The sequence below is a fragment of the Oryzias melastigma genome, linkage group LG24 (assembly GCF_002922805.2).
Source record: "Oryzias melastigma strain HK-1 linkage group LG24, ASM292280v2, whole genome shotgun sequence".
NCBI lineage: Eukaryota > Metazoa > Chordata > Actinopteri > Beloniformes > Adrianichthyidae > Oryzias > Oryzias melastigma.
In genome coordinates, this window is record NC_050535.1 from 8,139,063 (window position 1) to 8,165,557 (window position 26,495).

A 26,495-nucleotide genomic window follows, 5' to 3' on the forward strand; every position below is an offset into this window, starting at 1 on the left:
AGCAGATATAAAAATAACAGTAAATTAACTTATAAAGGTGTCAGAATAAGCTGTTATTGGTATTAAAACTAGTAGAAATAAAGATTAAATTATACAAATAAGATGAAACAACGTAGGTGAGTAAAAATAATAAATAAACATTAGCTTTAAAGTGCATCTCCGATCATCTTTGACCTATTTTGAAAGTATGCCTAAGCTAGGCTGTTTTGGAATTTAGCTAATATTTCAGCTGCGTGCTAGCTGTTTTGGCTAATTTAGACTTTTTTTGGCTATTTTGGAGATTCGCTAATATTTCAGCGACATGCTAGCAGTTTTGGCTAACTTAAGCTTTTTGTTTTTTAGGCTGTTTTGGAATTTAGCTAATGTTTCGGCGACATGCTAGCTGTTTTTGTTAATTTAGTATTTTTGTTGTTGTTTTTGTTTTAGGCTAATTTGGACTTTAGTTAATATTTCAGCCACATGCTAGCTACTTTGGCTAACTTAGGCTTTTTTAGGCTATTTTTGAGATTTGCTAATATTCTAGTTACATGCTAGCTGTTTTGGCTAAGTTAAGCTTTTTTTTTTTTTAGGCTGTTTTGGAATTTAGCTAATATTTCAGCTGCATGCCAGCTATTTTGGCTAATTTTGGCTATTTTGGAGTTTAGCTAATATGTCAGCTACATGCTAGCTGTTTTGGCTAACTTACACTTTTTTTAGGCTAATTTGGCATTTAACTAGTGTTTTAGCTGGCTACCAGCTTCAGCGTTTTCAGCTATCAACTTCAGCATCATTGTCACCAGCAGTCAAATTCAGCTTACAGCATTCATACTAGCATTATCACAGGAAATACCAATGTGAATATATGTAGTTTTTAGTTAGTTTAAAGCTAATGATGGTTAAGATGTGTGCTTTACATCCACTTTATGCATGACTCGATTAGTTGACTAATCGGAAAAAATAATCTGTAATTAGTCAACTACTAAAATAATTGTTTGTGGCAGCACTACTATGATTATGTAGTTTTCTGCCAAGTTTTTGTTATCTGTGACACAGTTTCTGTAGGAGTTCATTAGAAATCTGCCTCAGAATTGTGGATGGTCTTGTTGGTGCGGAGTAAGCCTGCCCTCACTTCGCATAATCCCTTTGTTTATCAATGGTTTACACTCTCTAGTGCTAACTTACAGCTACTCACAACCCCAACCTAACTTGAACGGTGCAAAAAAAAGACAAGCAATTTTGACCAGTTTGAGCCAGATGCTAGCTCGGATGTGGAAAATGAAGACACTAATGGATCTACAAGCTGATGCTTCAGAATGGAGCAGAAAAAGATTTTTCGAGCAGCATTTTTTCTTCTGTTCTTGATTCATAAACACGATCACCTATTATACAGGAGATGGATTGTAAAAAGAAAAAGGCTGATTAAAGACAGAAATACAATAAATTTGCTTTATTTACTGATTTAGACATATTGTTCCATCCTCCACGGCAAAGTTAAACAGTGTTTATGTTACTCTTCAAAAACTCTTCTTTCAAAAGGAACACAAAACAGACACACAAACAAACGCACAACGTTCCTACGGTAAATTGAGCGCTTTGTTGTTGTCACAGTTTGTTCTAACTTACTGCCGCCGTTTGTGTGTCGCAGGATAAAGACATAGAAGGAGAGGAAGAGGACGAGGAAGCCGTCATGGCCATCTCCAAGGTAAATAGCACCTTTGGAGCTGTTTGGACGTTACCCAGACGCAAATGTGGATTCTGCTTCTGAAAACGCAGCACACTAAAGACACAGTCAACTGTTTCCTCATCTCCTCCTGCAGACAAATACAGGAACAAATATTAATGAGGCGAGTTTATTAACAGTTTCTCCATGGCTGTATCCATAAACAAACCACGTTCAGTCAATAGTTTTCCTCCTAAGGACAGTGTTTGAGAGCCGGAGTTAAGACGGTGAGTCAGAGCTGCTCTGTTTATCTATAAACACCAGCAATCATCTGCTGCCTTATCAGGAGACTCATGGCTTTAAAAACTGTCTGCTTTCCTGCTATGGTTCATGTTTGTACAGCTATCCTTGATCCAGACGAGCAGAAGCCACTTGATAAGGTCACCGTCAGTGACTTTTTCTTCTTTTAGAATATTTTGTGTATTGCAGTGAAACAGCTGAGCATTTAAAAATGGATTGTCTATTTCTTTCTTGTTTTGGGATCTGAGGGCATAAATATTATTTACATCACTTGGACACTATTATATTCCAGGGCAGATCCATACTATCAAACTATCAGGGCTTTAACAGCCTTTTTAAGCACAACTAACAGGATGTTTTTGGTTTTTTTTTGCCAAATTTACTCCTTTTTGGAAAAAAAGAAAAGTTTCAGGACGTCATATCTGACCAAAATGGTGACAACTTGTGAAATAACTAAAATAAACGCTAAAGTGATTAAAGTATAAAGTGAAAAATTAAAGTAAAAAAAATATGAAGCAAAAATCTTACAATAGATTTAGTTTGTACAAACTCACATAATTACTTTTTGCCCTCTAAGGTAAAAAGTACTGCAGTATTAAGCTCAAATATTCATTCTTAAAAGATAAATAAATACACATTTCAAGCCCAATTCATGTTTATTTCCAAAATAACATAATATTTTGTATTACTTTGGCTTCATTTTAATATATGTGTCTCAACAAAAAAGTAGAACAATGGACTTTTAGCTCCTGAAGGCCGTTTTCTCTCAACACGGTTGATTAACAAAGTCTGTATCGCTTCATAATCTTCGCTGACAGCTCTGCTTTCATAAAAGGTGTCGTGTTTTTTCTGTGCTCACCTCTTCACACAGTCCATGCATTGTCTCCAAACTCCCTGGCTGCTACTAATTCAATACTTGTTCTGATAATACCAAACATTATAAGTTACTTTTTGATGGTATTTCAAAGCATTCTACATCATAACATCTCAAAGTTTTTTGTGCTAAATTGACTTTAAATATTATCTGATTATTTTTTTATTTATTTTAAAAGTGGCTTTTTAACTATGCAGTTTTTAGTAAAAAAAAAAAATATATCTATATACTTGTTTTCGTGGACATAGTTTCTGCAGATTTCTGCTGTAGTTCGGTTGGTATTCACCTCTGATTTGTGGTGGGGTTGTTGGCACGTAGCAACACCGCCCCCACTTCCCATTGCCCATCTGTTTACACACTGTCCCGCTAACTCAAAGCCCCTCACAACAACATTACTTGTGCAGCAAAAACGGCGAGTAATATTTTATAAGGAAAACAGATGTATGTGAATCTATTTGTCTACAATCTATGCATCAGAATGGAGCAAAATTTTATTTTTTATGTCACAAATAAACTCTTTTTTTAAATTTTATTTTCTGATTCCCAACAATTTGACTAGAGAAATACAAAAGAAATACTCAAACATGCAATTTTAATTTTAATTTTCTTTATTCATCTTCTCAATTATGAGAGAAATGCCACAATAAACATGTTAAAAAAGCAAAAAAAAAATCATCAACAATAGGAGAAAATTTTCCATTTTGAAAATCTTATATACTTTACAATGAAAAAAAGCTGAAAGCAGGAAGAAAATAAATAAATATACTGTAGATTATTAAAAAAAAAACAACAATAAAAAGACAAACCAAATAGAAACTCAAGGCAATTACATATCATTACACCTAAAAAAGGCAAACAAAACATACATAACAATAAGACATTCTTTGGAAAACTGCACGATTATACTAAATTAGTAATAATTAACTTAATAATAAAAAGAAATATGTCCTAGTCATCAGAACCAAACCTTAAAAGTTTAATGTTTGTGAAAATTAGCAGAACATTAACTTTCTTGGGGCATTTTTGATTCATCTTTTCGCTAAATTAAACAATTTTCATACATTTTTTGGTAATAAAAGAGTCATTCTGATTAAAATCTGACTCGCACAAATGTGCTACAGCCAAAAAGAATGTGATTGCCTTTGTGATGCAAGCTCCCGGCATTGTTGAGCTACTGTAGGCGACCTTGATCAGCGAACATATTTAGTCGTGTTTGTCAGGAGGAGGGAGTCCGGTCTGGAGAAGGGAAGGAAATGCGGCATTCTTTCGAGGACCCGTCCTTTTTGGACTAGAACAATCACTTCGGAGGAAAAACAAGCCTGAAAATAGACTGCTTTTACACTGCGCACGGCTGCTTGTCTTGTTCCTTCTGTTGTTTTATGCTCATATTAGGACAAACAGCTTTCTGGTGAGAGCTGTTTATGAGTTGAGGACCCCCAACAAGCATCTATTTTCTTTTCTGAAACTCAAAATACTGGATATTAAATTATTTTTTCAGCAAACAAGACAAAATATTGAGGTTATTTTGGATTAAGAGAGAAACCAGCAGGAGGTTTGGCCTCAGGAGGCAGAAACGGCAAGGAGGAAATGACTTTTTTTCATTTATTTTTTAACCAGCAGAAATCTAAAAATCGGACATTCCCAAGTCTTATCCAGTCTCCAGCTCGTCTCCTATGAATCTGGATTTATGAATTTATAGTAACAATAGAGGAGCTGCAGTCGTCTGGATTTAATCAGATAATCCTGTGTGTAGTATAAGTAAAGCGAATGTGAGGAGGAGTAAAGGCCTCAAGCTCTGAGATCAGGAATTCAAAAAACAAATCCAAATTTTGACTCCTTTGCTTCTGAGAAGGCATCTTCACTCACTAGAAAGTGTTTAAAGAGCAGGGAGGAAAACTGGGAGTTTCAGAGGGAGTGTAAGAGGTCTCCCTCCGGAATGTGCTGAGATGATCTCTCCTTCCATCTTCAGGGATGAGTGTGAGCTACCACGGAGAGGTGTGAATTCATGCTTTATTCTTCTGATTTTTGCAAGGAGGCTAAAGTGAAGAAGATCATGTCCAAGAAGGAGCGGCGGGAGAAGAAGATGCTGTCCTCCAAGGATGACGAGCATCTTCTGCTGACCGGAGTGAACGCTGCTGATCGGAAAGGGTGAGGCGGCTCGTTTCCCCGAGGATAACGAAACACCTGCAAATGAGTTGGATAACTTAAGAAAAAAAGTAGTGATGGACAGAATCCATCTTGTGACGTGGAGGAACAAAAAGTTGTTAAGAAGTTGTACTTAAGAGGTACTCTCTATGTAACTATTATCTCCTTTTAAATGGTAATTACCACAAAACTTCCTATAATTTAACACATTAATACAATAATAAATAATAATCACATACAATAAATGGTATTTTCTGTGTACTTACTCTGTTCTTGTTAATAGTAAATACAGTGAAAAACACAATAAATACTATGTAATTACGCATCTTCTGACATATGGTGAGTACCAAGAAGCATGCATAGTAAAAGAAAGTAAATTCTAAGTCATCTTTTTACAGTACTTCAAATGTAGTTTCTGCTACCATCTTGTAAATACAATGAAACATACAAAAATGAGTGAATAAATAAATTCAAGGTACTATATTAGTACTTACCTAGTTTTTACACGTGGTAAGTACTACAAAAGACACATTAACTCACCGTGTAAAAACCCAGTGTGTACAGCATAAAAACTAATATAATAATATAAATATGCAGTAGGTACCACATAAGTATGAACCAAATAGTACCACATAAATACACAGAAAGTACCAAGTAAGTAACGAGTAGGTACAAAAAAGTACACTGTAGGTAAAGACAAAGTACTATGTAAATACACTGTAAGTACCCAATACGTACAGAAAAAGTACAACGTAAATACCCTGTAGATACCCAGTATATGCAGACAAAGTACCATATAAATACTCTATAAGAAACCAATACAAGCAGAAAAGTACCATGTGACTACCCAGTACTCAGTCGGTATTTAAAAAGTACCACGTATTCTGTACGTACCCAGTAGGTATAGAATAAGTATCATTTAAATACCCTTCAAGTACCCAGTAAGTATTGAAAAAGTACCATGTACCCTGAAGGTACCCAGTAGGTATAGAAAAAGTACAATGTAATTACCCTGTAAGTACCCACTACCTACAGAAAAAGTGCCATGTAAATACTCCGTAAGGACCCAGTGGGTATAGAAAAAGTATCATGTAAATACCTTGTAAGTAATCAGTAGGTACAGAGAGATTATTTTATTTCATTTTTATTTCATTTATTTATTTCTCTCATGTGCCACCACAATCCACAACAAACAAAGGGTCATTCACACGACACAACAGAAACAAGGTAACACATGAATGAAAAGGAGCATGATGAAGACCAGGTCTTATTATTCATGCCCTTTAAATTAAACAACACAACACAACTTTAGCCATCCAGATCACAATATGTCCATAATCACTTATTTATTTTTAGAACAACTTGTAATTTTCAAAAATTTCTTTTTTATACAGTCTTTTTAGCTGTGAAATAGTTGATGATTTTTTTATTTCAGTAATTAAGGAATTCCACACTTTTATCCCAGTGAAAACAAACCCTCTCTGTCTTAGTGAAGTTCGAACATAAGGTAAATAAAAATCCCCTTTCCTTCTATTCTTGTCATCAGTAATCAACTTAAATTTACAACAAATATGATCTGGAACTAGTCTGTTTTTGATCTTCCACATGGTGACAGCTGTATTTAACTGAACAAGATCTGAAAATTTGAGGATGTTAGATTTAACAAAAAGTTCATGGGTGTGCTGTCTTGGTCCTGTATGATTTATTATTCTCATCACTTTCTTTTGTTGTAAGATTAGTCTGTTGCTGTAGCATTTACAGGCTTTTCCCCACACCTCATTGCAATAAAGAAGGTATGGGGCAATTAAAGAACAGTATAAAATATGCAAGGCATCTTTATCTAGAATACGTTTTACTTTATATAAAATACCAATGTTTTTACTTATTTTCTTACTTATGTAGTCAATATGGAGTTTCCAGCTAAGTTTATTATCGAGTATCACTCCTAAAAATTTGACTTCAGGGACATTATTAATGACAGTTCCATCAATTTTAATATATCTGTTCTCACCATAATTTCTCGTTCCAATGTGTAAATACCCCGTAAGTACCCATTAGATATTGAAAAAGTACCATGTACCTTGTTTGTACCCAGTAGGTATAGAATAAGTATTGTGTAAATACCCTGTAAGTACCCAGTACATGCAGAAAAAGTACCATGTAAATAGCCTATAAGTGCTCAGTAGGAACAGAAAAAATACTATTTAAATACACTGTAAGTACCCTGTTGGTACATAAAAATAAACATATAAATACCCTGTAAGTACTGAGTACCTATAGAAAAAGTACCTTGAAAATACTCTTCAAGTACCCAGTAGATATAGAAAAAAGTGTAATGTAAATACCTTGTAAGTACCCAGTGGGTACAGAAAAAGTACCATGTAAATAGCACTTAAAATGAAATTGAAAAAAAAAATGTCTTAGAAAAAAAGTCAGATAGTTTTGAATCTGTGGAAAATAAATGGAATATTAGACCTAAACAAACCTGGAAAACAAGGTCAAAATTCCAGATAAGGATCAGGTCTCTATATCTTGATTACAAATCAACTTTTTCTGTTTGTCCTGCAAACACAAATTCTACCAAAATGTATGTTTGTATACTAAATGAACCACGTCTGATTTTAATCGGCTTTTACTTTCTTTGAGAATCGATTGTTACGTCCAAACACTCATATGCAACCCTGAGCTTAATTTCCTTGCAGTTGTTATTTTTTAGACCTGCAGAGGAAGTGGAACATGTATGAAAAGAAAAAGCGCCATTAATCACTTAGTTCAGTCAAACAAAAGGGAATTCCTTCTCACTGTATGGGGAAAGTTCAAGTCCACATTGTTTAGACGTCTGATAAACACCAGTTCCCAAACCGGTCGGCCCCAATTATAGTTACAGTATGAGCTCCGCTCATAATGATTTTACATGTGACCACGTTTAACCATTTGTTTTCTTTCAAGGCCTCAGAAGAAAATCAAGGATGACGAGAAGGAGAAGAAGGACAAACAGGAAAAAGCCCTCTGCTTCTGGGAGAGCGTCACCATGACGATGAGGCAGATCTCTCCAGCGAAAAAACTAGAAAAGATAGAGGGGTGGGAGCCGCCGCAGCTGGAGAATCTACCAGAGACTGCGAGCGACGAACCCCCGGGAGCGGGAGAAGACGCGGCGCCCCCCGACTCCGTAGGCTTTCCTGTGGAAATGCCTACCTGGGAGGGGCGGGGCCTGGAGGAGGACTCCTCCCGCTACGCTAACCTGTCGGACTCCAACGACGTCCGATGGACGGCCCGCGCCAAAGTCAAGCTGGCTGGAATCAGCAGGATAAGCAGAGGGATTGTGTCTGAGGGTGTGTGGGGGGGCTTCAAATAGCTTTTTTTTTATAAAAGACATTCCTACCTCCTGATTAGTTCACTGTAACCAAGGGCAACAAATTGTTTCCACAATTGTATGGTTGATGACGATATGCAGTCATTGTGCGTGACAATGATGCTTAAGTGCCTTCCATTAGGGCGCTTTTTTAACTTTGCATTTCTATTTCAGGAATCTTTGCAATTAAGAGAAAATCACAAAAATATAAAGTCAGCAGAAATGTTGAACTGAAGTGATCTATTTCCCTTTTGTGTAAACAAATTGTCTAAATAAAGTCTTATATTAGTAACAGTGCTGCCACAAACAATTATTTTAATAGTCGACTGATCACAGTCGACTAATCCGGTCATATGCAAAATGGATGTAAAGCACACATCTTAACCATCATTAGCTTTAAACTAACTAAAAGATATAAAGCATTACCTGCGATAATGCTAGTGTGAATGTTGTAAGCTGAATTTGGCTGCTAAAGATGCTAGTGCTGATAGCTGAAGATTCTGAAATTGATAGCTAAAAAAACTGAAGTTGATAACTGAAAACGCTGAAGCTGATAGCCAGCTAAAATGCCAAATTAGCCTAAAAATCAAAAAAGCATAATTTTGCCGAAACATCTAGCATGCAGCTGAAATGTTAACTAAACTATAAAGTAGCCAAGAAAACTGAAAAAAAGTCTAAATTGGCCAAAATAGGTGAAAAATTAGCTAAACTTCAAATTACCCCCAACCAAAAAACTGATAAAATTCAAAATTAGCCAAAATAGCTAGCATGCAGATGAAATATTAGCTAAACTCCAAAATAGCCTAAAAAAGCTGAAAAAAGCATAAATTAGCCAAAATTGCTAGTGTTCAGCTAAAATATTAGCTAACTTCCAAATTAGCCCAAAAAACTTAAAAAAATTTAACTAGCCAAAATAGCTAGCATGCAGCTAAAATGTCAAAATAGTCCAAAAAGCTAGCAGTATGCTATTATAACTTTCAACTTTACTACACTCCAACTCCATATAATGTAAAGTAACAACTAATCGACTATTAAATTAGTCGTCAACTATTTTAATAGTCGATTAGTCGACTAATCGTGGCAGCCCTAGTTATTAAGTCAGTTAAACTTTTCCACGTGTCAATTTTGCCTATAATTACTCACGATAATCAGTATACTGGTAACTATTTAAGATTAAAAGTTCATTTACAGGCTTTAAATCAACAGTTCACACTTCATTTAGTTGCTGAAGTAATTAATTTATTTATGAAGGTTTTAGTTCTTGATTTCTTTTTTCTTTTTTTGGTTCACAGAATATTTGATTCACTGGCAAAGAATCCGATCAAATAAAAGCACTAAACTGCTGTAACAAGCTGTGATTTACAAAGTCGTATAGATGTTGCACAGAACAAGACTTTTGTGGCCTTTTAATGTGCTGACGTTTAGCTAAATGAAAAAAAAACCTGGGTTGTGCAATCCCAAAACAGCTCATAAAATTCAGAGAATCCCAGCTTGTTTTGCAACGTAATGGGAATGGGAAACATCCACTCTCTGCGTTCCTTACCATCAGCCAAAGCCAAATTTGTGAAAATTAGTGTAATAAATTAAATCAAACCGGTTAAAAAAATGAACGTCCAAACTCTGAAGTGCCTTCATGTTAGACCAAATCTTTCTAATGCTTCCGATCTCCAGTTTCTTAGCATTAAGTTTTCCTTTAAAAAAAAAAAAATCAATCCTTTGTACATGCTAGAATAAATGAAGTATAATTATTTTTAAATATATCCTTTTTTTCTATACCACTGAGAAACGTATTTACTCGTCTTTCCTTATATTTTTGTTTGAATGTTTACCGAATTCATTGTCGATCACTGAGGTGTGCACAGAAACTTGTGTCCTGTTGTTTCTCATTTAAAGTGCTGGCTCACATTTCCTCAAAGAAAAATAAAAATATATATATTAAGTCTAAATTTCTTGTTCTGCTTCTGTTTGCTGTAAAACCAAGAAAAAGAAACACTCAGAATTTCAAAAAGGTTTTATTGTAAGTCGAGATAGTACCATGAAAACTGCTGGAATGCTAAAGGAATAATATAAAAAATTGGAAAAAAAACATCTTAAATAATGTTTTTCACTTCGGACAAAAGTAGAAAAATGTTTATTTTTTTCATTCTTACTCAGTGGGGACACTAAGACAGGATCTGCTTTGGAAATACACTCATCAGAAAGTCATTTATAATCAAATAGTTACTTTTTTTGGCCTTCTTATAAATAAGTCTTATTGCACATATTTACTCACAACATGTTTTCTTTCACATATAAATTATTTACATAGTTTATTCTCCCAGGGCGAATTCTCTGAACAACACAAACCTCATGCGCTCTTCGCAATGGATTTATGGGGCTAAAAAAACAAGACAAACGAGAGCCCTTTGGATTTGGGTTGAAGAGGTTAGACATGAAATAAATGGAGTTTAGAACATAAAGAGGTCGATAAAGTGCTGCGGAGAGACGGGCATCAGACAGCTGTCCGGATCGCTGGCGGTACACGGATGGTCGAAGTCCTGAGGAGAGAAGACAAGCATATCAGTCACAGCAGGAGCCACTTTGAAGTGCCATTCTGACTATTTTTAAAGCTATTTTAAACATTTTAAAAAAAAAAATGAAGATAGTTGACTCAAAAGAATCTGTGTCATTTTTTAGGACATAGTTTCTGCAGATGGGCAGGGAGTTTGTGGCCCGCCCAGCGTATTTTTGACCTCTTTTTAAACAACATTTTTTTTCGTTTGCTCCTGATTCACAACGATTTCAATAAATAAATACTCAGAAATGCAATTTTTAGATTAATTGACATAATAATCATCAGAAAAATGCCACAAGAACAGCCTAAATTTTTTTTATTTGGATATTTTCCCTTTTATTTCTGTTTCCAAGCGTACAAATATAACTAATTTTTAAAATTCTTTTAATCTTACAAAAAAAACAAACAAATATGTATTGATTTAGTTTATGTTGTACAACGGAGTATTAGAGCCAGTTAAATTACAATTTTAATTCTCATAAACCTACAAGATTTAAAGTTGTAAATTTACATAAAAAAAATGTTGTAAATTTACAAGATTAAAAGTTGTACATTTATTAGATTTAAAGTCGTAAATTTACACCAAAAAAAAACCTCGTTACAATAATTTTATTTTTTTTTGATGGCCATAGACGCCGTCGTAGTATTGCAATGTCTCCCTTTTTATTTGTCTAAAAAGGTGCTAAAAGTTACCCAAAAATACCAGATTTACCCAAACAAAATCTATATGCAGGAATAATGCATGTCTGCTAATTTATTTAGAAATTCAATTTACCAAAAAAAGAAAAAAAAAAAATTTGGAAAAATGATCATTTAGATAAAGAACATAGTTGGGATCAATTGAAAAATCTCTCAACTTTTAGTTTTATACATTTTTTTCTAATAAAGTGCTCACAAATGTTAAAACATTTCTTTTTTAACCTATATGTTGCTTGTAAAACTGGGGTAGTATTCAAAGGATTTAGCTTTGACTGCTTTTTTATTCCTCTTTTTATTACACTGTCTTTGTTCTGACATTGCATCAATCCAAATGAAAAATAACTGGATATTTTTAAATAATACATTTAAATAATTCACATAAAGTGCAGATCTGACACAACGACATCTTCAGGGAATTAAAAAAGGAGATGAAAGTCCAGAAGAAAACTCAAGACAGGACATCGAGTACCTTGAATAACAAAGCCACACTGCGATCCTTAAGGGAAAAGTGAGAGGAGGGAACCACGGGAAGAGGCAGGAAGGAGAGGAACCGGGCAAGGAAAAGGAAGGAGAGAGAAGAAAAAAAAAGGGTTAAACTTCACAGCGGAGGAGGGAAAAAAAGAAAGGGAAGTGAAGCTTTAAAGTGACATTATTTTCTGTGGAATTTCCTGCAGTTCTTTCTTCTTGTGTTTGAAGAGCAGTCGCCATGGAGACGGAGTCGTTTACACGTGTGGAAAACACGAGTCCACAAATCCAGTGTGCTCGAGGATTAGCAGAGCCAGCAGGGCACACATGGGCATGAATAGGCGGTTAAATTAGTTTGCATGCCTTGAGAATTAAGTCAAAATTCTATTATTATTAAAAAAAAAAAAGTTTTTTCTAAAACTACAAAAAAAGCTAATTATTTTGTTACTATTGTGTTAATATTTAGGATAGAAAGTGTCGCCTGACGCTGAAATATCTTAAATATATTCCTTAAAAGCAATTTTATTCATAAAATCAACATATTTTGTACATAATATACAACTCTATTAAAGTTCATAAATGAAGGTCGGTCCTTTCTGCACATATTTGCATTCGATCTCAATGTTTTTTACCTTCCAAAACAGGATGCTACAGTGTTTGCAGAAGTGCAGCGTGTCGCCGTACTGCTCCTTCATGGGGTAGTGCTTCAGCAAACTGAAATACATCAACTTCCAGTCCACGTTGTCGCTCTTGTTTACGGCCAAACTCCGACAAAACTGTTTTTTTGGGAACACAAGTCCCAGATAGAAAAAAAAAGAATGTAATTAGAGCTTTAATATTTAAAAAAAAACATTATAATGATTCATATGTGAAAGATGAGGCAAACTAACAATTTTAGTAACAATTCTGCCCTCTAGTGGTCAAATATATATATATTTAGCTGCTGTTGAAGTTTGTATTTATAGTTTTTAAGGAAACACTTTCTTACCGGTTTATCAGAAAAGTGGAAGTGGCAGAGTTTTTTCCACAGAGTCCTGTTCTCGCTGAGGGCTTGCAGGGTGGGCGTGGCTTGTCCCAAATTTATGATGTCAAAGGCATCGGATAGGTTGTAGAGGATCTTGTCGTGCATGTGTAAAGGCAAGTCGCTAAATGACATCCCGTTGTAGATTTGCTGAAATAGAAAGCAAAAAAAGAACAAATAGTCCTGGTTATAGATGAATAAATACTAACAATTTGTGAGATTTTGCTTTCCAATAGTGAAATAAATTGAAGGAGCACCTTGGGGATCTCTAGGTTGTTGAGCTCCTGCTGCCATTTGACGATGGTCTCCAGGCGGCAACCCCAGATATTGACGTTGCCGACGAGGACGCATCTGCCAACATGGATGGTCAGACTGTGCAGAGTGGAGTTTAGGTCCTGCAGGAGCTCCTTGACGAGGCGTGGATTGTAGTGATCTTCCAGCACTTTGGTGTAAAATCAAGAAAATACAAAAAAGAAAACAAAAAAGCTGAATTATAAATAGTGAAAGTAAATTAAATAGATAAAACAACTGTTATTATGCTTTCCTTCAAAATAAAACTTTATAAAAATAGTTAAATAATGTTTTGGAGAATTATGCCCCAATTTACCAAGATGTATTTTTGGTTTATTTTTAAAAAAGTTTCCACTCCAAACAGCAGCTTTAGCGTGAAGATCCTTACCCTTTCGCACAATCTTCTCCAGAATGTTAAAATAGTTTTTCTGGGCAGCTCCGCTCAAAGATGGCAGCTGGGATCTGGCTATTAACTGGAAAAGCTGCAAATGAGGAAGATTCATCAGAATTTGAGCAATGAAACAGCGCCGTGAACAAGAAGAGCTTGTGCTCACTTTTGCCACGTAGTTGAATCTCCTCAAGTCCTGGATGGCGCTGGAGAAGTCGAGACGGTTGAGCGCCTCACCGAGTGTGCAGTATCCATGGCGCTGAAGTGTAAAGAGGATAAAGTCAACTCCACTGACAAACCAAACCCCCTTTGGGTAACGACAGGAAAAGCTTTAGTACTCACCTCTTTGGTGCTCCCTTTCTGCACGTAGATCCATTTATCACGGAAAACAACTAAAAAGCAACAAAAGTCGTGTTTACTATAGATTAAAGTGAGTAGAAACAACACTTTTCTTTAGAATGTAAGGACACATCTATTATATTATGCTTTTAAATATTAAAGTAGTCTCTAAATCAGGGGGGTCAAACTCAATCGCACAAGGGGCCAAAATCCAAAATAACACCATAGGTCGCGGATAAACATTTATTGAAGACTAAAACTACATTTTTAAAACTTTAAAACCATAACTTTTTAACATATTTATGAACTAGATATAAAGCATTATCTGCAATAATGCTAGTGTGAATGCTGTAAGCTGAATTTGGCCGCTGAAGATGCTAGTGCTAATAGCTGAAGATGCTGAAATTGATAGCTGAAAACGCTAAAGCTGATAGCCATTCAAAATAATAGCTGATGCCAAATTAGCCCCAAAAAAAAAAAAAAACTTAGGTTACTCAAAACAGCTAGCATACTGAAAAAATAGCTAAACTTCAAATTAGCCTAAAAGAATGAAAAAAGCCAAAATTAGCCAAAACAGCAAAAATGTAGCCGAATTATTAACTAAACTCCAAAATAGCCTAAGAAATTCTTTATATAATTTATGGGAGTTTGGAGTCATTTTTCACATTATTTTGACATTTTTTTTAAATGTATGCATTTTAATTTGCATTTACACTTTTTTTTAAATATAAAAAACAGTTTGATCTCACTTTTTGTGATTTTTGCAGTAAAAAAAACAAATTGTACTAATCAAAATTTAGTTTTTTGTATCATTTTATGGGAATAATGTATAATATAATAAAAAAATGTTGGTAAATATAAGGAAGTTGGGGTTTATAACCACAAAAAATGTTTTGTGGTTATTAGATTGGAAGAAATTGCTCAAAATAGCCTTAAACTTGCTGATCTGATCATATAAATGCAATGCAGCTTTTATTTATTACAGACAAATCCATTAAAAATATGTTCTTTTTATGTCTGCATGAGACAAAGTAAAAGCAGAAAAAAAGTAGTTGGAGGTGAAAATGTCAAATCTGGTTTTCCTAAAAGTTTGTCATGTCAGACTCATCAGAAACTGAATCCGTCCATAAATCAAGAAGGACATTCTGGTTTGATCCGTCCAGATGTTTTGCAGAACAAGAAAGTGTACGTAAAGTTTAAGAATGCAACAGGTGTGCGATCCTCACACTGGGATTTGGTGTTGTTGTTGTAGAAGTCCTTTTTCCTCTTGGCGGAGTTGAACTCGCACACTTCTCCCACAAACAAATGATCGTTGTTGTCGCCGCAGAGCCTGTTCACACACAAAAACAGACACTTTGTGGTTAATTATTACCAGCAAATGGGTTCAGGGGATTCTGATTTTTTAGTAAACACAAGCCACTGTAGGGCTGCCACAAATGATTATTTTAATAGTCGACTAAATACTGTTTTTTTTCTGATTAGTCAACTAATCAGGTCATACACAAAATGGATGTAAAGCACACATATTAACCATCATTAACTTTACACTAACTAAAAACTAGATATATAGCACTACCTGTGTATGAATGCTGTAAGCTGAATTTGGCCACTGAAGATGCTAGTGCCGATAGCTGAAAATGCTGAAGCTGATGGCCTGCTAAAATATTACTTAAATGCCAAATTTGCCTAAAAAATATTTTTAAAAAAGCCTAAGTTAGCCAAAACAGCTAGCATGCCACTGAACCATTAGCTAAACTCAAAAATAGCCTAAAAAATAAAAAAAGCCTAAATTAGCCAAAATGACTTGTTTGTTGCTGAAATATTAGCTAAACTCGAAAATAGCTTAAAAAAGAGCCTAGGTTAGTCAAAACAACTAGCATGGTGCTAAAATATTAGCTAAATTCCAAAACAGCCTAAAAAAAAAATCCTAAATTAGCAAAAACAGCTAGCATTCAGCTGAAGTATTAGCTTTTTAGGCTAAAAATAGTCTAAAAAAAGGTGTAAGCTACCAAAAACAGCTAGCATGGTGATAAAAAATTTGCTAAACTCCAAATTAGCCTAAAAAACTGAAAAGAAGTCTAAATTAGCCAAAACAAATAGTTTATAGCTGAAATATTAGCTTAACTCGAAAATGGCCACAAAAAAGCCTAGGTTAGTCAAAACAGCTAGCATGATGTTAAAGTATTAGCTAAATTACAAAACAGCCGAAAAAACAAAAAAGCCAAAGTTAGCCAAAACAGCTGGCATGATATTAAAACATTAGCTAAATTACAAAACAGGCTAAAAAACAAAAAAAGCCAAAGTTAGCCAAAACAGCTAGCATGTAGCTGAAGTATTAGCTAAACTCCAAAATAGGCTAAAACAACCTTGATAAATGCCAAAATAGTCCAAAAAACTATCATAATGCCTTTATAACTTTCAACTTTACAACACTTTGACTCCATATAATCTAAAGTTGACGACTAATCTACTATTAAATTAGTCGTCAACTATTTTAATACTCGATTTGTCGTCCATTAGTCGACTAATCGTGGCAGCCGTAAGCCGCTGTGACAGCTCTGCTGCGCTACATCCAGAAGCATCTCGACAGATCGTTTCTTCCTTCATACCAGATGACCAGCTGCCGTTTTACAGTCCGCAGAGCCAAAAATGGATGAAATATCTGACTGGACATCAGAGGAACACCATCAAACAGGAACTCAAATGAAAATGGTTGTTGGTGCAAACTGACAGAACCCAGACTAATCAAGACGAGCTGTCGGCCAGAAGACAAGACTCTGCAGATGTGGACGTGAATCAGCCTGACAGACGGCTTATGGATCAGAAAACATCAGACTCTCTCTGTCCGTCTATGGCGTCAGCATTTCAGATTTTTTAGTTTATAAAAACACATCAGCTCACCTTTAAGGATGATTTTTAGAGAATGATTTCCATAGAAGGAAAGGACTAGATGTTGTTATACAAAATGAAACTCCAAAGGACTTTTCTGCCTCACAGACCTGAGAAGACTCACAAACAGACTCAACGTCTTTATCATGACAAGATGTAGATGTAGAACCACATTCCCATTTTATGGACCAACAAGAAATGACCTAAATGACCTTGGTACGACTGGATGCGGAGCTCCAGATTAGGCTGATCCTGTGATTCCTGCTGCTTCCCTTTAAATAAAAATTAATGTCACTTTTTTTTTCAAAAGCAGCAAAACGTTTGAGGGTCTTTATGACCAAAATCAACCAATTCAAATACACATTCACCAACATAATGACAATTTTAGAAATTTGCCAATTCGATAAATGATAAAAAAAGAATATACGAAGTTAATTAAAGTTAAAAAAAATTATTATAAGCAAGTTATAAAAACAAAACAAAAATATAAATTAAATCACTATGCATAATGCCCTCTTTGTTACTTCTAGCTTTAATATTTGAGTGTTTAATGCTGCAAAAGCTTTTCTTTTAAAATTCCAAACACAATTGTGATTTATTTTTTATGTGAAAATTAAAACAAAATAAATTATTGTTATTTCTGGGCTTTAGTACTGGTTATTAAATATATTTTTCTACACATTTTAGTCTTAATGATACAATGGATTGTTGGAGACACTTCAAAAGAAAAAAAAATATGAGAATAAAGTTGTAAAATAACAAGAAAAAAGTAAAAATTTGGGAGAATCAAGTAATAAAATTATGAGGAAAAAAGCTTGATTATAAAAAAAAATCAATAATTTACAAGAGTAAAGTCATAAATGTAATGCTTTAAAAAATTATAATGTCAAATTTAAAAGAAAAGTATGTGTTTTTTTTTTAGAAAAAAATGTCACATTTAGCTTTTAAAATGTTTTCAACAAAGACATTCAAACATCACTTCTTTAATTTACGTTGCAAAAAATTCAGAGAAATGGGACGGACATCACCACAGTCAAGAATCTCCTTAAAGTTGCGTTACTTTTTTTGTAAATGCATAACTTTGTTTTCAAATGACATGACATTTTCATTGTAAAATTGTTACTTTTTAAATAATATATAACGATTTTATTTTCGTAAAATGTTGACCTTATCCTAATAATTGTACAAGTTTAATCTCGATTTTTTTTCAGAATTTTACAACTTTATTTTTCTACATTTTTTATTTTTCTCATAACTTTTTTTTTTACAACATTTTGTCATCATTCTTTGAACTCCTCCCCCCATATTTTTTTTTTTATTAAACAATTATTTCATTTGATTTTCTTCTGTCATGGCGGCCCTAATACTCTGACATATTGATGTACAGCTTTCAGGTTTTCAGCTCTTATCACTTAGAACAGTCTGACAGATCTTAAATGAACAAGAGGTAACAAGATATAGGTCATGGTCTATATTTTTATTATTTGTTTCAGTTTTTTTACCTCTTCATTTTATGTTAGACAAAATAGGAATCTTTCTAAAATTGTGTTTTTTTTGTTTGTTTTGTTTTTTCTCATTTGTGTCCAAAAAAGTTTACTGAAAAAAAATGCAAACATTTAAAAATTTAGACGCCTTTAATTAGATAAATCTTACGACAGAGTATTAGGGCCACTAAAAAAAAAAAAAGTAATATTATACGTTTTTTTCTTGTAAATTTACAACTTTTAATCTAGTAAATTTGCGACTTTTTTCTCGTAAATTTACGACTTTTTCTCGTAAATTTGCGACTTTTTTCTCGTAAATCTACAACATTTTTCTTGTAAATTTATTGAAGTCGAGGATCCTACAGTCCAGCGAATTTATGCCGTGAGCTGAAAGCAGACGGACCAAACTGTGAAAAGTGTCTTGGATTTTATCAGGTAAACTGAATGTTTAATATATTTCAAATGTTATTTACGAGTTTTTTTCTCGTAAATTTACGACTCAAAATCTCGTAGTTTTACGAGATTAAAAGTCATAAATTTAGCCTATGACTTTTAAAGTCATAAATATACGACTTTATTCTCTTAATTTAGCAGTTATGACTTTTTTCTCGCAAATTAACGAGATTTAAAGTCGTAATTTTAAAAATATTTTTTCTTTATAAAGTGACCCTAATAATCTGTCGTGAAATCTCCACTTTAAAAAAAAAAGATTTTTCTTTTACCAAAGACCTTTAAAGTTTAGAAACAAATCTCAAAGTTTTCCCCATCCAGCGGTGTATTTGTTCTTGAGAGATGTACTTGACACAACTAAAAGCTGAAGAATTTATGTAGCTGTCAAGGTTTCCCATAAAATACAAACAAAATATGTTACTTTAATCGTTTCCTGGTGGAAGAACTTTTTTGGCAGAGAAGATAACACTTTTTTTTTTTCCTCACAGATGTACCAAAAAAAATAAATAAATAAATAAAACAGTCACAGAGAATTATAGAATTTTTGATTTAAGACAAAAAATTCAGGTAATTTATGCCACACAGAGACAATAAGTGAACATTTGCTGACTCTACTGTGGATGAAATCACTGGGGGGACAATGACCTCCAGTTGAAAGAGGCGATGTCATGAGTTCACACTGTGTGTTGCTGCATTGTTTGCCTTTCCGATGTCAAGATTCACGACAAGAGTGACGGATACTAAAAGAGAGGCTGTGACCAGGAGATATCTCCAGCTCCGACTCGCTAAGAAGACGATAACTAAGACTGTAGCTGTCTTTATGGTTACAGTTTATCGTTTTCCATCTTGATTTAAAAAAATAGTTAAAGATTGAGCAAATAATTTAATGCCCCAAATGCCGGTTAGTGACAATTTAACTTAGGAACGAATCAAATCTAATTTTATTCCTTGCTTAAACACACTAAAATGCTTTATTTTTTGATAATAATGCTTAGATTCAACACTTTTTGATTTTTTTTTTATTAGCAGTTTTTAATCTAAAAAATAAACTATAAATGTAAATATAAAGTTATACAAAGCGATAATAAATGGAGAAAAGGGGCTAAATAGAAATAATTTAAGTAATCAACTGGTAATAAGTCTGTGGTACATATACTAAAAAGACTGGGGCCGTGCATGTTGACGCATTAATGCATGCGATTAAAAAATTACGATTAATGCATTAATATTTATTAACGCAAATTAATCGCACCTATCAGCAATCTCAATCTTTCCCTAAGTCATCAAAACACTTCATTGGGTTTCCCACTTATACCATGGTTATTTACAAAAGAAACAAATATTTAATCTGTTTTTAGTACTTTAATCTTGTTATTTTTTTGGTTTAGATTACTTTTTCACAAAAAGTGCACTTTTTGATCAGTGGTCTGGCACGCTGTCATATATAAATTAAATTTTGTGATTATTCGCAAATAATCAGTGGTCGGCAAATACTGTAAATTAAAAAAATTAATCGCGATTAATTGTGCCCCAGGTTTGCGATTAATTAGTTAATTTTTTAATCGATTCCCAGCCCTACAAAAGACCTGGCATTCTGCGTCTCTTATTCAGAGTTTTTCAAAAGTTTTGAAGAAAGAAGAAAAGCATTTAATAAGCACCGACTATGTCAATTATTATTTTCCTGCTCAGTGGAAAGGTTTAAACTCTTTTAATCGTTAACTGTTGTGATGAGATTTTGAGTCAAGAGTTTTAACAAAGAAATTTATCTCAGATATTAAGCAGTGATAGCTCAGCATCTCTGATAAAACATTTCCGCTTTGAGCCAAAGCAGCTTTATTGGCTTCTGCAGCTGCTCACCTAGTTTGCTTTCAAGGATTTTTGTGAGCTGGAAGGAGATTTTTCAGTTGAGGCATTTTTGTGTAAACTTGGCGGCAAGTCTGCCCTCAAACAGAGTTATGGAGCCTCTCAGATCAATGATATGATCAAGTCTGAATGTAGCTGCAGCCCGGGGCTTGAAGTGTTATGAGGAAAAGCCGGTTACTTTTTAATCGTGGGGTTGAGAGGATGCCACAAAACACAAACAAAACAACACCGTTTCTAGGTAAACAAGGACAAATGATTAGTAGAACTGATGCAAAGTCTCATTTTGGCAAATAAGTAAGAGGCAGATAAACATCAACAGAGTTATGATCTTACTCTGTTAGGCTTATCTCTCTGTTGTTGTCCTCTAGTTCATGTCCAAAGTACACCATCCTTTTCCAGCCGTGCTCCGTCTTTGTCCAACTCCAACCCGGAGACCTCCAGTCTTGGCCCAGGAAAGGCATTTTAGCTGGGGAGGGACTGGGCAGAGAGGGCAGATCCCCCTCCAGACTCCTGGGGAGCAGAAAGGAACAAAACCCCTCAAGGAATGTACCATTAAAGTACAGATATGGGGGGAGATCTGATGCTGTTGATATCATTTTAAAATCTGGTTGTTAACTTAAAACACATTTATCCATAAACTATATTCAATAGATTATGTAAGTAGATAATGAAAATAAAATTATGAGCAAAAAAGTTGTGTAACCATTTAATTAATATAATAAACAATGAAAGGCCTTCGTTTACTTCTACAAACCCACTCCAATGCTAAAACTGTAAATTAAACAAAACAACAATTGAATTAGAGATTTAAAAATGTAAGCTGCCCTAACTATAAAGAAATAAAAATGCATAACTCGTCCAAAAACACATTGAAATCATCAAAGCTTTGCATTTTTTCAGCGGTGGCTGCTTAAAGCGGTTAAAAATAAAAGTAAAAATAAGCTGTCAGTCGCTTAAACGCATATTTTTCCAATAAAAGATAAAATAAGAACATAAAGGACCGATTGAACCATCAGAATATCACGAACCTTTGAAGTCAATCGACTCCTTTGTTGCAGTCTGTCTCTGTTTTCTCTCCTCTGCCTGCCTGCGCTGGAAATATTGACGGAAGTAAATGCAAGGGGGCGGAGCCACGACGCCCAGAACACCCGCCTTCCACTCTCTGATTGGATAGAATCGTAGAAAGCGCCTCGCTTCTGCTCGGAGACTCGTTTCTGATTGGCTGGAGTCGATGTCACCCACAACTTTGTAATCCTTTCTGTTTTGTTGGGGCTTTTCCGACACGTGACGGAGGACTGCGCACAAGTACTTGTGTTTTTATTTTGAAGTGGGGGATGGGGGGAACTGCAGAAGAGATTTGTGGATGAAGATATATTTTTAGATTATTGAAATTTAATCAATAAAACACTTAAGATTATTTACGTGAACACATGGTTTTAATACAAATGTCATAATTGGAAAAAAAAAAAGCACATTATGTTCCTCATGTTCTTTTGGTGAGAAACAACCGCACGAAGAAGAGACATTTTGGCACTATTATTAGAATGAATACAAATTCAATTACATTGGATAAAGTGGTTCTTTTTAAAATACATTTCAATACAAAACAAGCCTTTTGTTCATTGTTGATCACCCAATTTCAAGGATAAACTGGTTTTATTTGACTGCATGGCGTTTAATCTAAACCTGATCTTTTTTTTTGTTTGCACAGAGAGCAAATGCTTAATTTTCCACCAGCATTTTATCATCTGGTTTGCATTACAGGACAAAAAAAAAAACAAACAAAAAAAAAAAAAAAAACAAGCAATCACAGATTTGGCTTGAAAGATTTTGTTTGCCTAAAAGCTTCTTTAAAGTGCATGACATTTTCAGAATGTTGAAAAAAACTACAGATTGCATTTAAGTTAAAGGAACTGAAATAAAAATATTAAAAACACACGTTCATTCAACATTTTATACACTTTTTATTATATTCTATCATTTTATAATTTCATTAATTATCTTGATATTGGCTTTAAATTGTGACTATTTTTATAGGCAACTTAGATTTAACAAAAAATAATTGGGAATCATAAACAGTTTTTTGATAAACAATTAAGTCACTTTGGTATTCGTTCATCATGTTGGTATTTTACTTCCTTTACATGTAGTTTTCTAGACAGTTTCCTCGTCTGAAATGTCTGGTCTAACTTGCCTGTCCTGTCTGTCATACTTCCTTATAATTACAAATATAGTTTTTACGCATATTTTTGTTGTCTGGGTATTCACCTGTCTCCAGCTGTTACATCATGGCTGAAAAAATATTAGTTTACATAATTGAAAAATGTCTAACCGCAAAATGAATACAAGATTTGTTGTTTAGTTGGCATCTTCTGAAAAAAAAAATCATTTATTTATTTTTTTTTTTAGTTATTTATGACTACTTTTTTAAATTGTCATTCTTTGCCTTTTTGAATTGCGTTCTAACATTTTTTTCTTATGGGTGCTTGGACGCTCTGAAACAGTCTTGTGGTAAAATACTGCCCTCCAAAGGCTCAATTAGCTAAATTCAGTTCATGTTATATTACACTTTTTTTTATACATTAAAATTAGCTTCTACTTTTTAAAATAGCATTCCCACCCTTTATAAAAGACTGTTTTTAAACAAGAATATCCATCTTTCATCAAATTTATAGAAAAACTCACTTGAGAAAAAAACATACCAAACTTATTTATCTATGAATAGTCAAAAACATTTGTTTAGCAGTCACATTTTTGCTTAAATACTGTCCATCTCTAGCAGTCTTGACCTCAAGTACCCTCTGAAGATTTTCTCTTCAGCTTCTGAGCTTCAAAGAAGCAACAAAGAAACTTGGCAGAAAGATGGAGAAAGTGGTCAGGAGACAAAGAAGGCGTAAACTGGGAGGGAAATGGAGATACTGTTTCAACGGGTCACTGGACATAAGCCCATCAGATTACTTGGCACATTCCTCTCACATACATCTTAAAGGGTGGGTGGAAAATAACAGCTTTTCTTTGTATGTTGCCTTTCCTAACGATGAAAGGCATGGTGAGATAATCTCTTTTACACAAGGGTGTTTATACTTATTTGTATAAACCTGCTTATGCGTGATATAAGGTGTACCTTTCACCTGGAAAAGGCCAAAAAGTTTATGAAAAATTTGCTGCATAAACTTAGATTTAAGACGTCTTGAGAGAAACAATTTTAGCATAATTTAAAGTCATCCTTAAACTATTAGCTCTAAGCTTCTTATCTTTGTGTGGTCACTTCTTTGTCTGAATATTGGTGCTTTTATTGTGAAATTTTCACATTTTGACGGGGAAAAAATGCACTATTGTCAGGACAACAACAAATTGGATCACAGAAAACAAACAGGTGTGAGGTTTGTCCCGTGACCCACAAACGTCCAAGAAAATCTGGCTGGATTTGATTGCAAGCCTATTATCCGGGTGGGAATGACTCCGCCTCGGATCCGTACAGCAGGAAATATTTAACTGACAAAATCTGATGTTTTTCTTTCACATCATGACCCGACTTGTCAGAAATCTTTGTGCATTCGCAGAGTGACAACACTAATCAAATATGAAAAATATCATGCTTTATAACTATTTGGGTTAACATTAGGGTTTATTCTAAACAATTTTAAAGTAACATAGATATAAAAATCTAGAAAATACTCCAGTTTTCCACAACCAACATTGGAACATTGTAACATTGTTAATTCAAGTAACAAGTCTTATGGAGACATCAGCTGAGATCCCGCAGCTTCTTCCCGGTCTCTGCTGCATTTTTGCAGCTGTAGAGCCATTTGATGATGCGTGCGTTGCGCTCAATGATGGATGTGCCCTGTTTCTCTTTTTTCACCAACTCCTTCCCCAGGAGCCCGTCACTGTCACCACTGTCCCTGGAGAAGCCGTCGTCTGACGTGGACACACTGACACTCCGAACGATGGTCATCGAGATTTCCTCCGAGCACGTGGAGAAGTTCTCTCTTCCCAAGGAGTCGATGATGTCCCCGTCCAGACCACAGTATTTAAAAAAGACGTCAAAGTCTGCAAAGTTTCTGGAATACCTGGAACTAATGTCAGAGTGGGAACGGCTGACCCCCTTCCCCGACCTCCTTTCAATTTGAGGAACTTCCAGAAGACCACCAGCAGCTTTCTTCGTGCCAGAGTCAGTGCTGGTTTCCTCCACAGCTCTGTTTGACCTCTTCTCTGACTGAGAGACAGAGCTGCAGTTCTCCGCTGCTCGTTTTTCCTTGTTGCCTTCAGATCCACATTCCTTGCCAGCATTCCCAAGTAATGGGACATTTCTATTCACAGAACCAAGCAGGAGCTTACGAGACATCGGATGTTTGTGATTATTCGCAGGCCCTCTTAATGATTCACATTTCTGCCTGTAGATCAGAAGTGAATCTGGTCTCTTTTTGGAGCTGGACTGACGCTCCTTTCCCGGTGAGGAGTCTTGTGCAACACCGGCTGGGCTACTCCTTGTAACAAGATTCCCGCCATGGTTTAACGGCAGGTTTGAAGATTCAGTGCTGCTCCCAGAAAAAAGGCTAAGGCCGATCACTGGCTCCTGGCACGAGTTGACCACTTGTTGGCTCTTGACGTATTTGGGCTTACTTGCGGCGAGCCTCTCCACAGCGCTCATGTGGCCTTTGTTGTCACGTTCCATTTGCTTCCGAAGGTATTCCGGACCCTTTTCCAGGATTTTTGTGGCGTCGCTATTCGTCTCCATCGTGGTTTTGCCAGCTTACACTTTCCACGGGGAAGCTAATCTCTTGGAGTAAGGTCTATCCAGAGAGATTCCATTCAAGTCTGTTCTTCGCCTGAGCACGAGTTACAACAGGAAACTTCACCTTGTCTGCTCAAACACCCATCAATACACCCCACCCACTCTGAACAGGTCTGTGTTTTAACCAAACACAGACCTGTTCAAAGTACACCTGATACCATCGCAGATGAGAAGAGTGAGAGTCGATACGGCTTCTTTTGTTGACGAGTGGAGGCGTATAGGGCTTTCAGAACACAATATCTGCTTAGAAAACGGGTTTTTGGTTTAACTTATATCACATTTCAGGGGAAACTGGCTCACCAAGAAAACAGTTGTGCAAGAAATATGACATATAAGGCAAGAAGATGAGTATTGCACTTACGGAACTTACCTTAATAGGAAAGCTTTTTGGGAGTCATAGACAGAATTCCCTGAATTACATGTTTGTGCAAAGCCAAAAATACAGCAATAGTTGTCCCTGTTTTCTTCATTTCTTCTGTTTTCTCCATCAAACACACATGTGCCATGCCCTTTACTAATCAGCTTAATTTTTCAATATTTCTTCTTGGTTCTCAAATTTCCCTGAGGATATCTGTCAAAAATCATATCCTTATTGTCAACTAGTGTCTCCATGCATTGACTTGTTAATGGATAACTCTCAAGTCTGCCCAGTTCTGTTTCTTTCTGTTTCTATTAATGGTTAATCTTAAAGTCATTTTGTTTCTGTTGTTGTACAGCAGTGCCTGTGGCAAAAACGACTCTTCTGCAGGTTTAACCGTGGTAAGAGAATGTCCATGTTTCCTCTCTCTCCTTCCTTCTTTTCTTAGCAGGAGCAGACTTACCATTAGACAAAGGTAGGGGACCCCAAATATATATAGAGAGCTTGGGGTCCCCTATATATACTTTATATGTATATATATATATATATACCTTATATATATACTTTACATCTATATATGCATATA

At 34.9% G+C, this 26,495-nt stretch overlaps 3 protein-coding genes across 6 annotated transcripts in view; 1 reads left to right on the forward strand and 2 right to left on the reverse strand.

Annotated features, from left to right (window-relative positions):
* Positions 1-8,602, forward strand: part of si:ch211-225h24.2 — a 14,515-nt gene extending 5,913 nt beyond the window's left edge. For 2 of the 3 annotated variants that reach the window (XM_024291938.2, XM_024291939.2), the window contains exons 2-4: positions 1,625-1,681; positions 4,846-4,961; positions 7,908-8,602. In XM_024291938.2, coding sequence (XP_024147706.1) covers positions 1,625-1,681; positions 4,846-4,961; positions 7,908-8,313 — 579 coding nt within the window. In that variant the 3' untranslated portion in view covers positions 8,314-8,602. Of the gene's footprint in view, positions 1-17; positions 117-1,624; positions 1,682-4,845; positions 4,962-7,907 lie in introns of those variants that run through there. The other variant, XM_024291940.2, reaches the window with a different exon arrangement.
* Positions 8,603-10,303: 1,701 nt separating this feature from the next.
* Positions 10,304-21,908, reverse strand: fbxo25 (F-box protein 25). 2 transcript variants are annotated; one of them, XM_024291893.2, is made up of 11 exons: positions 21,782-21,908; positions 21,087-21,263; positions 15,294-15,397; positions 14,071-14,120; positions 13,895-13,987; positions 13,729-13,822; positions 13,307-13,491; positions 13,017-13,199; positions 12,661-12,804; positions 12,033-12,059; positions 10,304-10,847 (listed from the first exon to the last, which is right to left on the reverse strand). In XM_024291893.2, exons 2-11 carry the CDS (start codon positions 21,212-21,214, stop codon positions 10,758-10,760), a joined length of 1,098 nt encoding a protein of 365 aa, XP_024147661.1. In that variant the 5' UTR covers positions 21,215-21,263; positions 21,782-21,908; the 3' UTR covers positions 10,304-10,757. The 2 variants fall into 2 exon arrangements, with proteins under 2 accessions (XP_024147661.1, XP_024147662.1); XM_024291894.2 differs by lacking the exon at positions 12,033-12,059.
* Positions 21,909-22,086: 178 nt separating this feature from the next.
* fam110c (family with sequence similarity 110 member C) lies at positions 22,087-25,672 on the reverse strand. The gene has a single exon (XM_024290618.2). The coding sequence runs from the start codon at positions 25,492-25,494 to the stop codon at positions 24,502-24,504; it is 993 nt and encodes a 330-aa protein (XP_024146386.1). The 5' UTR covers positions 25,495-25,672; the 3' UTR covers positions 22,087-24,501.
* Between the last annotated feature and the right edge of the window lie 823 nt (positions 25,673-26,495).